At 50.5% G+C, this 12,789-nt stretch overlaps 1 protein-coding gene across 2 annotated transcripts in view; it reads left to right on the forward strand.

The window, feature by feature from the left end:
- Positions 1-12,789, forward strand: part of P3H1 (prolyl 3-hydroxylase 1) — a 20,157-nt gene extending 7,368 nt beyond the window's left edge. Inside the window, exons 3-15 of one of the 2 annotated variants that reach the window (XM_023221338.2) lie at positions 601-790; positions 1,008-1,139; positions 2,322-2,461; positions 4,651-4,740; positions 5,067-5,119; positions 5,294-5,415; positions 7,595-7,722; positions 7,891-7,986; positions 8,840-8,990; positions 10,837-10,954; positions 11,382-11,457; positions 11,770-11,910; positions 12,311-12,789. In XM_023221338.2, coding sequence (XP_023077106.1) covers positions 601-790; positions 1,008-1,139; positions 2,322-2,461; positions 4,651-4,740; positions 5,067-5,119; positions 5,294-5,415; positions 7,595-7,722; positions 7,891-7,986; positions 8,840-8,990; positions 10,837-10,954; positions 11,382-11,457; positions 11,770-11,910; positions 12,311-12,466 — 1,593 coding nt within the window. In that variant the 3' untranslated portion in view covers positions 12,467-12,789. Of the gene's footprint in view, positions 1-600; positions 791-1,007; positions 1,140-2,321; positions 2,462-4,650; positions 4,741-5,066; positions 5,120-5,293; positions 5,416-7,594; positions 7,723-7,890; positions 7,987-8,839; positions 10,108-10,836; positions 10,955-11,381; positions 11,458-11,769; positions 11,911-12,310 lie in introns of those variants that run through there. The other variant, XR_002733501.2, reaches the window with a different exon arrangement.

Consider the following 12,789-nt stretch of genomic DNA (forward strand, 5'->3'; position numbering starts at 1 on the left):
CTGTCACTAATTTGGTGGGGGGTCGGGGGAGGGAAGAAAAGTACAAGAAAATCATAATGAACTCTGAGATACCTTTCATCCAGATTAAGAGTTAAATGTTTTTTGGCCAGGCACAGTGGCTCACACCTGTAATCCCAGCACTTTAGGAGGCCAAGGTGGGAGGATTGCTTGAGCTTAGGAGTTCAAGACCAGCCTGGCCAACATGGTGAAACCCCATCTTTACTAAAATACAAAAATTAGCTGGGCACGGTGGTATGTGCCTGTAATCCCAGCTACTAGGTAGGCTGAGGCAAGAGAATCACTTGAACCCAGGAGTGGAGGTTGCAGTGGGCTGAGATTGTGCCACTGCACTCCAGCCTGGGCAACAGAGTGAGACTGTGTCTCAAAAAAAGAAAAAAAGAGCTAAATGTTTTCAAATTTCCAGAGAAACATGTAAAGACCATTTACAAAAGGCCTTCATTATATAGTGGCACCCAGGTCACCCCTTTCCATTCGTAACCTGAGGAACAGGAAATTAGGACCCCTGTGAAGGTGGCTGAGGGCAAGGAGAGTGGGTTCCTCCTCTGTGGCCTGCGTTTGAGTGCTCCTTCTTCCCAGTAGCAAGAATTTCGACTGGGAGTGCGACTCTACTCAGAGGAACAGCCAGAGGAAGCCGTGCCCCACCTAGAGGCGGCGCTGCACGAGTACTTTGTGGCCTATGAGGAGTGCCATGCCCTCTGTGAAGGGCCTTATGACTACGATGGCTACAACTACCTTGAGTACAACGCTGACCTCTTCCAGGCCATCACAGGTGGGTGCAGTTCAGAACCAGACCTTCAGCCAGGCCTCCTGGGACTCTAAGGTCACCATCTGATAATATAAATGGAGAATCTTCACCCTCATCCCTCAATTTATTAAATCTGAGAAGCTGATGAAAAATTGCTTCCATTTGAATGTGTTCATTTTAACCAGAATTTGAGTCCTAAAGAGTGACCTCATAGTTATTCCCCCTCTTTGATTCCTTTCAGATCATTATATCCAGGTCCTCAGCTGTAAGCAGAACTGTGTCACTGAGCTTGCTTCCCACCCAAGTCGAGAGAAGCCCTTTGAAGACTTCCTCCCATCCCATTATAATTATCTGCAGTTTGCCTACTATAACAGTAAGGCCTACTTTCCTTCCTCTTTCTCTGCTGGCTAACTAAGAAGCTAAAGGCAAGGTGGGCAGGGATCACAGCCAGTTACTTCCTCAAGGTGTTTGGCTTCTTTCAGTAGCTATGGGAGGCACCATGCCAAGTGATCCTTGGGTAGTTTGTTATAAGCAACTGGCCTAGGAAGCCAATACCAGCAACCCAAAAAGCTGGGGGAGGGAGACTTAGGACCTCATCTCTTGTGCCTTCTATAATTTGTAATCTATTTTTGCTTTTGAATTAAAGTTAATAGCGAAAGTAAGGGTGTGCCACTGTTTAGCTCAGAGGACATTTGCCAGCCCTCTCCCTGATATAGCACTGATGCTTTTGTGGGGCTGCCAATTAATACCCGGAAAACCAACTGTTTGCAGAGTTCCTACTGTGTGCTAAGCATTACAAACATATTGATGAGTATACAATATTTACAGTTGAGTTGAGGTGACTAACAAATATCAACAAGAACTATTCTGCCAAAGAGACAATCTGCTATTGTAATCTTCCCTGTCTTCTGAAAATCTATAGAAAAACGAAAGTAGGAAGACAGGGAAATTGATCTAATGATTGAGTGTATTGAGGCAGAATATTAAGGAGTATTTGAATTATTTGTGAATCTTTAAAGATGTGGGCATGCAGAGAATTCTGATTCTTTTCTGTTTCATTGTTAGGCAGCCCTGAGGACACTGACCACCTCACCTTAAAATTAATCACACAAGGCCGGGCGCGGTGGCTCAAGCCTGTAATCCCAGCACTTTGGGAGGCCGAGGCGGGCAGATCACGAGGTCAGGAGATCGAGACCATCCTGGCTAATATGGTGAAACCCCGTCTCTACTAAAAAGTACAAAAAACTAGCTGGGCGAGGTGGTGGGTGCCTGTAGTCCCAGCTACTCGGGAGGCTGAGGCCACTGCACTCCAGCCTGGGTGACAGAGAGAGACTCCGTCTCAAAAAAAAAAAAAAAAATTAATCACACACTCTATGTGTATTCCATAACTTCTGCCCCTGAAATCAGGCCATCATGTTAAGTAGCAAGCACCACCTTGTCATGTTGCCATTGCCTAAGCTTTGCGGAGACTGAGCACTAAGTGGTCCCTGGTGCCAGGATTTGATCCTTTCCTTTTGACCCTTTCCTCTCAGCCATTCTTCTTTCCACTTTGCAGTTGGGAATTATACACAGGCTGTTGAATGTGCCAAGACCTATCTTCTCTTCTTCCCCAATGACGAGGTGATGAACCAAAATTTGGCCTATTATGCAGCTATGCTTGGAGAAGAACACGCCAGATCCATTGGACCCCGTGAGGTGAGAAACTTCCTTCTGTTGTGACAGCTGCCAGCTGAACTCCTGAATGCAGACCTGAGGGCGGAAGAGTGGGGTAGCAGAGGGGAGTCGGCGCTGCGCGTGCAGGGCAGGGGCCAGGTGTCAGTGTCGGGGTCAGATGTGAGTTCACTCACTCGTCTTGTTATTCAGAGGAGAAGGGAGCACAGGAGGGAGTGTGGGGAGTACACAGGAGCCTCAATTAGCGTTATCTGGGCCCAGAAGTCTGTTCTCTGAGTCCTGTAGAACTGGTGCGGCGGGCATGTTCTTTCCCCTCTTGGCACCCCTAACTTGGACACTCGATATTGTTTGGCCAAGATCTATCATTTTTCACTTAATGCTGGGTTATTTGTTTTTTTGTTTTGTTTTTTTTTTTCTGTTCACCTGTTTTCTGTCTCCATTTTCTTTCCCATCTCTTCTTCTTTCTGCCATTGTTTGTTCTCTCCCATCTTTCAGCATTTTCCCTGTCTCACTCCAAAACTGGGAGAAATATCTGTAAAACACAAAGACTGCTGCGCTGAAGGGAAACACCCAGGCTCTTCCTTCCCAGCTCTGGGGAGTCTGAGAGACTCCAGTAGAAACAGCCTCTTGCTGCCCCTCCCGTGTGGGTTGTCTTTGTAGTTGTCCTCTTTGGCCACTAGATGGTGACCATCTGGCTTTAAGATGGCACTTCCAGTCTCTTTTGTCTTGCTTGGTTAATACCTTTTCCCTGCCTTATGGCCATTAAGGGGAGCCTGAGGGGAGTGAGGGGAAATAAATCCATGTGGCCAATCTCGCATTTGTAACTAGAAGTCCCCTTTTGGAAAGAAGGTAACCAACATTTGTTGAGCCCCTGTCCAGGCAAAGCTCTGTGCAGGGTGGGCTGTATCCATCATCCTATTTAATCATCACAGCTGCCCTGCAAGGTGGGCGGTCTTCTTCCCACTTTAGGGATGAGGACTGTTAGCATCTGAGAGATGAAGCAACTTGTGCAGTGGCTTGTGGCCAGTCAGTGATGACCAGAATCTGTTCCCTGCTTGGCCCCAGTACAGGCACAGCTCTAGACACATGGCTGACACTCAGTAAATCAGCATGGAATGAATAAAGGATGGAAGTGGGGTTTGCTTCATAGCAGCCTTATAGGGTAATTGGAGAGGATTAAATGAGATAACATAGCACTTGGTGACAGAAGCCAGTAATGTAAACTCCTGAGGAGAAAACGTCTCTCTTCCTCTTAGGTAAATCTAGTAGATGACACAGGATTCATTGACTCCTTTAATTCCTCCTTGAACTGCCTCATGTTTTATTTCAACTGATGATGTCTTCTTTTTCTCTTCCTTCCTCCTCCTGCTGCTTGGAGATTAGCAGGGCACCTAGGGAAAGATGTGACCCTGGAAGTTACTCAGTTTCCCTGCCCTGGGTAAGCCTTGCCCGGGAGTCCACGTGGGAAGGCCAGAGTACCAGGCCCTCCCACTGCAGCTGCTCATTCTCAGGGAGGGGTGTGGCCTGGTTAGGGTCTGAGAGGAGGCAGGTGGCAGAACAGAAAGCACATGGGCTTTAGGACTGTAAAGACCCGGCTCTGTCTGTCCAAATGCACATTCTGCTATGAAAAAAAAAAAGAAAAAGATAACAGAAGACCTGGGTTTGAGTGCAGGTCCCTGCTGTCCCGTGTCCTGCAGTGTCACCTTAGACAGTGGTACGTCTCCCCTGTGCCTCAGATGCTTCCTCTGTAGAATGAGCATACTAGTATCAACCTCAGATGTGGCTATAAAGATCAAATGAATAACATGTCAGTTGCCTAATGCCTGATTCCTTTTCCTGCTTTGTGGACTCCTGTAGAAGTCAAGAAGGAATTATCTTTCTTTGAAGAATATTTCTACTTGGGAGAATCATCAGATTTTCTGTCCTAGAGACTAATGGGGGTTGGGATGGGGGAGGAGCAGGGCTTTTTCCCTTAAGTAAAGCCTGGTTATTCTGGTACCTCAGAGATACTGTTGCTTGTGCCAGGCAGAGGAACCCTTGGACACAGAAATTAGACTTTTGTCCCAAACTGGGGAACAGACAGAGAGCATTGGTATGGAAAAGAGGCCTCAGGTCACATGGGAGCGTCAGTGTGGGGTGCCAGGGAGGGGAACCTCCAGAGGTTAAAAGCCAGGGCTGAGTTCTGGGGGACTTGTTTGCCTTTGTACCCGCAGAGTGCCAAGGAGTACCGACAGCGAAGCCTTCTGGAGAAAGAGCTGCTCTTCTTCGCTTATGATGTTTTTGGAATCCCCTTTGTGGATCCGGTGAGCTAGGGCACAGGAGCCGGAAGGGCGCAGGGACAGAGTGAGCAGGGGAGATGAATGGGGACGAGGGGAACACTGTGCAATTCTGACAGAAAACTTGGAGGCTGAGCCTAGCCTGGGATCTGTGCAAGGCAGGGATGAGAGACAGATGAAAGGGGAACACTGGGCAGCTAGAAGTGACTTAGATGTGGAAACCTCCCATTTTGTCTCCTGAAAGGAAGAGGGCGATAAGCTGGATTACTTCTGTGGGCCTATTTTATGCATTGAGACACCTGGAAGATTAAGTAGATCGTCTTACCTTTTTCATTTCTTCCGGACCTACTTAGGATTCATGGACTCCAGAAGAGGTGATTCCCAAGAGATTGCAAGAGAAACAGAAGTGAGGACCTTGAAGAAACTGCATGGTTGGATCAGTCTGATGAAGCACTTGAGGCTTCCTGAGCCCAGGCAGATGTGAACTCCTGGCAAGGGGTGGGCAGGTCCAGTTTGGGAAGTTGGGGTGGAGGCCAGGGCTGGCCCTTGAATGCAGTCCTCAGAGCGGCTGTGCCCATAGGTCAGAACGGGAAACAGCCGTACGCATCTCCCAGGAGATTGGGAACCTTATGAAGGAAATCGAGACCCTAGTGGAAGAGAAGACCAAGGAGTCATTGGATGTGAGCAGACTGACCCGGGAAGGTGAGAGGACAGAGATAGGGGCATGTCTGGCTGTTGTCAGGGAGCCAGACAGGTCACCCCACATTTGCCAAGCAGCGCTGCACCCCAGCATTACAGAGCTCACCATGAGCCAGCCTCAGGGTCCAAGTTCAGTGGGCATCCTTCCTAACTCACCAGCGGGACTTTCAACTGGAAAGAGCACTGAGAATTGTCCTTTGGTTCAGAAATCAGGCTCCAGGATGTAATCCCAGCTACTCGGCAGGCTGAGGCAGGAGGATCGCTTGACCCCCGGAGTTTGAATCCAGCCTGGGCAATATAGCAAGACCTCATCTTTAAAAACAATAAAAAAGAAGACTCCTGTGTCACAGAAACACGAGTGACTAGTGTTGTCCACTTCCATAGGTATTAACTCATCCTGTCTCCCCACTCCCAAACTCTTTTCTCCCAGTTTTCACCATTCGTCCTGTTACCGAGACTCAATGCCTTCAGGCCTCCTTTGACTCCTCTTCCTCCTGTGCCCGTCCCTTGCAAGCTGCTGGGAAGGCCTACTGATTGTGGCTCTGCTCTGCAGTGCTGCTTCTCAGCTCTCTCCCCAGCCTTTCCGTTTTTCATTGCCTCAGGTCTCCTTCAGGGCCTGGCACCTCCTATCTGTACCCACCCTCTCCTCGCCTGGCCTGTCCTTGCCCCTGCCTGCTCATGGTAGCTAGGCCACTCTTGCAGACACTGGCCTCTGACCCATCCTCCGTGCCTGCCCCTTAACCAAATGTTCTACTGTTGTCCTGTTTACACCTTTTCTTCACACAGGACTGCACCTTGTTCCATAAGCCTGCCCGCTGCCCACCAGTCTGTATTTATGCCTGGCTCTCCTAGTATGCTTCCCACCATCCCTGCCGATGAGGGCATCTGAGATACACCCTGCAAAGCCTTTCTTTTTTCTTTTTGGAGGCGGAATCTCGTTCTGTTGCCAGGCTGGAGTGCAGTGGTGCAATCTTTGCTCATTGCAACCTCCACATCCCGGGATCATCAAGCAATTCTCCTGCCTCAGCCTCCCGAGTAGCTGGGATTACAGGCATGTGGCACCATGCCTGGCTAACTTTTTTGTATTTTTAGTAGATACAGGGTTTCACCATGTTGGCCAGGCTGGTCTCAAACTCCTGACCTTGTGATCCACCCACCTTGGCCTCCCAAAGTGCTGGGATTACAGGTGTGAGCCACTGCGCCCAGCTGTAAAGCCTTTCTTAACCTCCCAGATGATTGGAGTACCCTCCTTTCTTTTGAACTTCTTAGGGCATTTACGGTCTGTCTTGTGCTAGTTATTTGCATAATTGTTAGAGAACAGGTACTGCTTCTAGGATTCATCTCTCACCCTGTCTGGTACAGTTCCTGGTACACACTGAAGCCTCAGTTATCGAGTGGAGTTGAACTGAGTCTCTAGTATTAGTATGTCCCTAGCACAGAGAAACACCATGAGAACTGTAAGAGAGAAATGTTGACCTTTGCCCTATAGTTGCTTATATTAAGAGGTTAATTAAACAAGATTAGTGTATGAAAATAATTTGTCCAGCATTCCTTTGTTTTCAGACCACTTTCACTTTGTTATTTCTCTTGATTCTTACAGCTGTTTGAGAGGTGGGTCGTGCAGATTGCAAGATCCTTATTTTAAATGAAAATGTTGATATCATGGTAGCCAAACTTTTGAGGACTTACCATCTGCCAAATATCGTGCTAAGCGTTTAACTTGCCTTCCTTGTTCTTAACATTATACTGGCATTAAACATGTAAGGTAGATGCTATTTGACCGATGAGAACGTTTTAATTAATTAAAATTAACCTCAAGGAGGTTAAGTAACTTGCCAAGGTCACACAGCTAATCAATGGAGGATCTAGGAGTCAAAGTCAGTTCTTCCTCGTTCTGGAGCTCATGTTTTAGGATTGTGTTTCTGATGTTTCCTCAACAGTGTGTCATGGCCCAAGAGCTAGCAGCTATTTGGTCATGGAGCTGGGACTGGGAATCTCATCTTTCAGCTCTATGTTCTGTCCTCTGGACCATTCTGCCTTTGAAAATGACCTAGCGGGAGATTTTGCGGGTGAAAAGGAAACAGCTGGAATTTCTGTTTATGACAAGGAGGCAATATCTAATGGAGAGTCTTTGGTCAAAGCTGCTGCTAGATTTAGCTAAAGTTTTGTTCTTGCTTTGCAGGTGGCCCCCTGCTGTATGAAGGCATCAGTCTCACCATGAACTCCAGACTCCTGAATGGTTCCCAGCGGGTGGTGATGGATGGTGTAATCTCTGACCATGAATGTCAGGAGCTGCAGAGACTGACCAACGTAAGGGAAGCCCAGTGACTGCACCTTCCCCTGTGGGTCCAGCATCCCCCCCATCAAGTGCCCCTTGGGTGGTAGCCTTCACCTTCCTCTTGCTGGCTGCAGTTGACCACCTCTTCTCAAGCCCTCAGCTGTCGTGGCTAACATCACCTTGTGTTTTGGGCCTTGTAGGTGGCAGCAACCTCAGGAGATGGCTACCGGGGTCAAACCTCCCCACATACTCCCAATGAAAAGTTCTATGGTGTCACTGTCTTCAAAGCCCTCAAAGTAAGATCAACACTTGGCATTCTAGAGTGTGGAGAAAGGGGTGGGGAAGGGGGAAGCTCAGGCTTTGAGGAGGCGTTGGGGCTGGTGCCAGGAAAGGTGAAGAGGGTCCACCTCCCAACATTTCTGTTGCCAGGAAGTGAGGATGAGTTATGTTGAGTGAGGTTCTCTTTCGAATCCTCGCTGTTCGACCGAGTGTAATAAAAACAAAGCGAGCAGGTAAGACTGCTTGCCAAAGCTATGAGAATGCTTTCTGAAGAAAGGCTGATTCCAGAGGGCTGTGCTTCTGTGCAGGATGCACAGTGTGCTCATAAAGAGAGAGAGGAAGGAGAGGAAGAAGAGGAATGTAGTAGAGGTATTGGGCATGGGCAGCAGAGGCTGCAGCTTCAGTGGGGGTGCGGGGATGTGAGATGGGCCTAGTCCTCATTGTCTCTGGCAGTCCAAAGAGGGGTGTTGTATTAGTCCGTTTTCACGCTGCTGATAAAGACATACCCCAGACTGGGCAATTTACAGAAGAGGTTTAACTGGACTTACAGTTCCATGTGGCTGGGGTAGCCTCACAGTCATGGTGGAAGGCAAGGAGGAGCAAGTCACGTCTTACATGGATGGCAGCAGGCAAAAAGAGAACTTCTGCAGGCAAACTCCCATTTTTTTAAAGCCATCAGATCTCGTGAGATTTACTCACTGTTATGAGAATGGCACAGGAAAGATCCACCCCCATGATTCAGTCATCTCCCACCGGGTCCCTTCCACAACACATGGGAATTATGGGAGCTACAAGATAAGATTTGGGTGGGGACACAGAGCCAAACCATATCAGGCGTTCAGGGCAGCTGACCACCTGTTTCCTTGGCAGCTGGGGCAAGAAGGCAAAGTTCCCCTGCAGAGTGCCCACCTGTACTACAACGTGACGGAGAAGGTGCGGCGCATCATGGAGTCCTACTTCCGCCTGGACACGCCCCTCTACTTCTCCTACTCTCATCTGGTGTGCCGCACTGCCATCGACGGTGGGCCTCATCACCCCCACAGCCCCCCCACACATGCTGCATCTCAGCTCTGTGCTGGATGCTGAGGACACAAGAGAATAGGATGCGATCCTTTTTCTCCAGTTGGGGAACCAATGTAAACAAATGGGTGGCATCTCAGTGTGATGCATGCCACAGTAGCATGGAGGAAGTTATAGTCAACCTACCTGGTGATCAAGAAGGCTTCCCAGAGGGAAACGGGGTGCGGCCAGAAAGGTGGCCTCCCCTCACTTGTCATGCAACGCACGTTCATGGGGAAGCTGGCGCTAAACCATTTGCAGAGGACCTGCTTCTGGGTCGGGATTTCATACATAGCTAAGCAGCTCCCTCGCTGCCTCCTGTTGAAAGTCAGCCCTCGACAGAAGGGTTTGTTAAAAGCAAAAATAATAACAACAGCAAAAAGAAGGCTTCCCGAGGAAGCAATGGGAGTTTTGCAGGATGAATACGATTCGGAGTACACCGGGTGGTGGGATGGTGTTTGCACAGGATTGGAGGCATTGTGCAGCCCGGTAGTCAGGGGAACTAAGAAAGGTGCCAAATCCTGGAGAGCTACCTTCAAGGATTTTTTATCCTTTAGCTCAACCATAGCTATGTGGCAGGTTCTCTTTTACTAATTGTTAAATACCAAATTAGTGAGAGAGCTGCATGATTTACAAGTGAGAGTGGCCTGGAGCTTACTCCTCATTCCCTCACCCACCCACATTCCCTTTTGCATGTCTGAGAAGGCGAGGGGTTCAGCCAGTGCTGCAAGGATCACATGTGGCCCAGAGCCGGCTCTGTCATACTGGAGCCTTCGCAGGCCCCTGGCACTGACGGCCATTGGTAGGTGGCACAGATCAGAGGGCTTTCCTCTGCCTCAGGATGTTTGAAATTCTGTCAGAATCTGGGCACACCCAAAGGGACCAGTCAGACACACAACTGGGTGTGTCACAAGCCCCCGGTGGGAGAGCACAGGCGCCAGGAGGCCAGGGAGGCCTCATCAAGCAGTGAAGGACGTGGTGAGGCCTTGACTTTTAAAAGATTCATTTTGCTGCTGTGTGTGCGGAGAGATTTCAAACCAAAAAGGGAAGCTGGTCGGCAGTGACCTCCGTGGACAAGGGTAAAGCCCTAAACTCAGGAAGTGGCAGTGGGAGGAGGGAGAAGCGAGGCCCCGGGAAGGTGCAGGAGGTGGATGGACAGGACCTGGTGACTGGCTGGACAAGTGGGAATGGAGAAGGAGGTACCCACCATGACGTGATGGTGCCTACACAGAGCATGCTAAAGGTTTACATTGGGGAAAGACGTGGTCTGCCTGGTATTTGACAGTGAGCCCAGTCTGTTCCCTTTTGTGACCCTCTCCCTGCATGGTTTCTCCATCCACCCCACCCCAGAGTCCCCCTGAAGTTCATGCTTTCCCTTTGCTAGGCAGCTCTTCTCTGCCCCGCTTTCTGCCACTCAGCCCCATCCTCTGCCGTCCTGAAGGAAGGCTGACCCACTCTGCCCTGCGTCCCTCCCACCTCCTGACCCCCTATTCTCGCTTCCCTGGGCCTTTGTATTTTGTAAAGTGCAGCTACAAACAAGGGTTGTGCCATTCTGCCCAAGATCTGCCCTTGGTTGGAGCCCTTCATTCCTGCTTGCCACACCCTGCTCACCTCTGCCAAGAACTGTCCTAGGAAGCCTGCAGACTTGTCCTGGCCCCTAGGCTTGTGGCTTAGCCAAAGACACCCCCCTAGTTCATTGGGCATTCCATAGACTCAGACACATTTTGGGAAGCACTTCCCCTGCCAAGAAGAGAGCTGTGCCATCTCCCGAGGTGCTCCCATGCTAACATGTGTGACATTGGCCCCAGAGGTCCAGGCAGAGAGGAAGGATGATAGCCATCCAGTCCACGTAGACAACTGCATCCTTAATGCAGAGACCCTCGTGTGCGTCAAAGAGCCCCCAGCCTACACCTTCCGGGACTACAGGTGAGTGTGGGGCAGGTGCGGGGTGAGGAAATCCGTGCCCTCCTCAGAGGCCCCACAGTGCCCTGCACTCTACTACCCCACCCTAGCACACACACACTGGTTGGGGCTAGCTGTTCCCAGAGTCCAATCCTTTATCCCCAAACCTGCTGGATAAGAAGATAAGCAAAGGGAATCATAGCGTGGTGTGACAAGAACAGTAGTGTGAGTGGACTTGATACAGAAGCACCCTGAGAAGGGCACAGGGGACTCTGAGGCGAGGGTGGAGAGTGGAAAGGTGGAGTTTGTGTGGTATCAGTATAGGTTCTTAAAAGTCTTCCCACCCACACGAAACCACCCTCCTGCTGCTGGTTGAGAGCACCTGGAGGCAAAGACTCGGGGGAGAAGGAGGTGGGGAAGGGCCGTGTTGAGATGTCTCTGCCTTTCCCAGCGCCATCCTTTACCTAAATGGGGACTTCGATGGCGGAAACTTTTATTTCACTGAACTGGATGCCAAGACCGTGACGGTGAGTGCTCCTTTGTCCTTGTCCCTGGGAGATAAAAAGTCCATTTTCTACAGCTGATGTTCCCAAAGTGCGGTGGACAAAAATAACCAACTGGACTTCCCAGTGGGCAGTACCCGTCCCCCAGCCAGAGGGGCTTTGAGACGTGTCCGTCACTCCTCTCGCCGGTCACCCTTTCTCTTTAGTTCTGGCCTTAGGGAAGCCAACCTGAAGAGCTGCCCTCGGTCCTGAGCCCTAACGAGCCCATGTCTCTTCTGAGAGTGGACTACAGTCTTTGTCCTGTGCAACTCCCCCTTCCCTTTCTGTCCCCCTTAGGCAGAGGTGCAACCACAGTGTGGAAGGGCCGTGGGATTCTCTTCAGGCACTGAAAACCCACATGGAGTGAAGGCTGTCACCAGGGGGCAGCGCTGTGCCATCGCCCTGTGGTTCACCCTGGACCCTCGACACAGCGAGCGGGTGAGAGCAGCCGGTGCTGCAGTGACCCGTTCCCAGAGTGCCCTTGCTTTGCCTCTCCCTTCCCCCAATCCCACTGCCAGTGGCCGAGACACGAAAGGAGCACTTGGGACACCAGCTCCAACGCCCTGTCATTATGGTCACGTTGCCTTGTCCTCCCTGGGCCTGCTGTGAACGGGATCCAGGTGGGGAAAGGGGTCAAGACAGGGAACGATGCTGAGTTCTTGCTTCCCTCCTTGGGCCCCACTTCAGCTGTCCTTGTCCAGAGAGTAGGACCTGCTGGGAAGGAGATGAGCCTGGGGCCATTAAGGAACCTTCCTTGTCCCCTGGGAAGTAGCAGCTGAAAGATAACGAGTGCCTGGTCCGGAGGCCTCTCTGAATGGACAGGGGTTTGTCCTTGCAGGACAGGGTGCAAGCAGATGACCTGGTGAAGATGCTCTTCAGCCCAGAAGAGATGGACCTCTCCCAGGAGCAGCCCCTGGATGCCCAGCAGGTCCCCCCTGAACCTGCACAAGAGTCTCTCTCAGGCAGCGAATCAAAGCCCAAGGATGAGCTATGACAGCATCCAGGTCAGATAGATGGGTGACTAGACCCCCGGAGAGGAACTCTCCTGCACTCTGAGCTGGCCAGTCCCTCAGGGCTGCGGAGCAGTGAGCCTGCATCTGCCACTCAGCCGAGGGGACCCTGCTCACAGCCTTCTACATGGTGCTACTGCTCTTGGAGTGGACATGACCAGACACTGCACCCCCTGGACCTGGCTGAGGGCTCAGGACACAGGCCCAGACACCCCAAGGGGCCTCCACAGGCCGCTGCATGACAGCAATACAGTATTTAAGTGTCTGTGTAGACAACCAAAGAATAAATGATTCATGGTGTTTTTTA

This window comes from Piliocolobus tephrosceles, chromosome 1, assembly GCF_002776525.5.
Source record: "Piliocolobus tephrosceles isolate RC106 chromosome 1, ASM277652v3, whole genome shotgun sequence".
NCBI lineage: Eukaryota > Metazoa > Chordata > Mammalia > Primates > Cercopithecidae > Piliocolobus > Piliocolobus tephrosceles.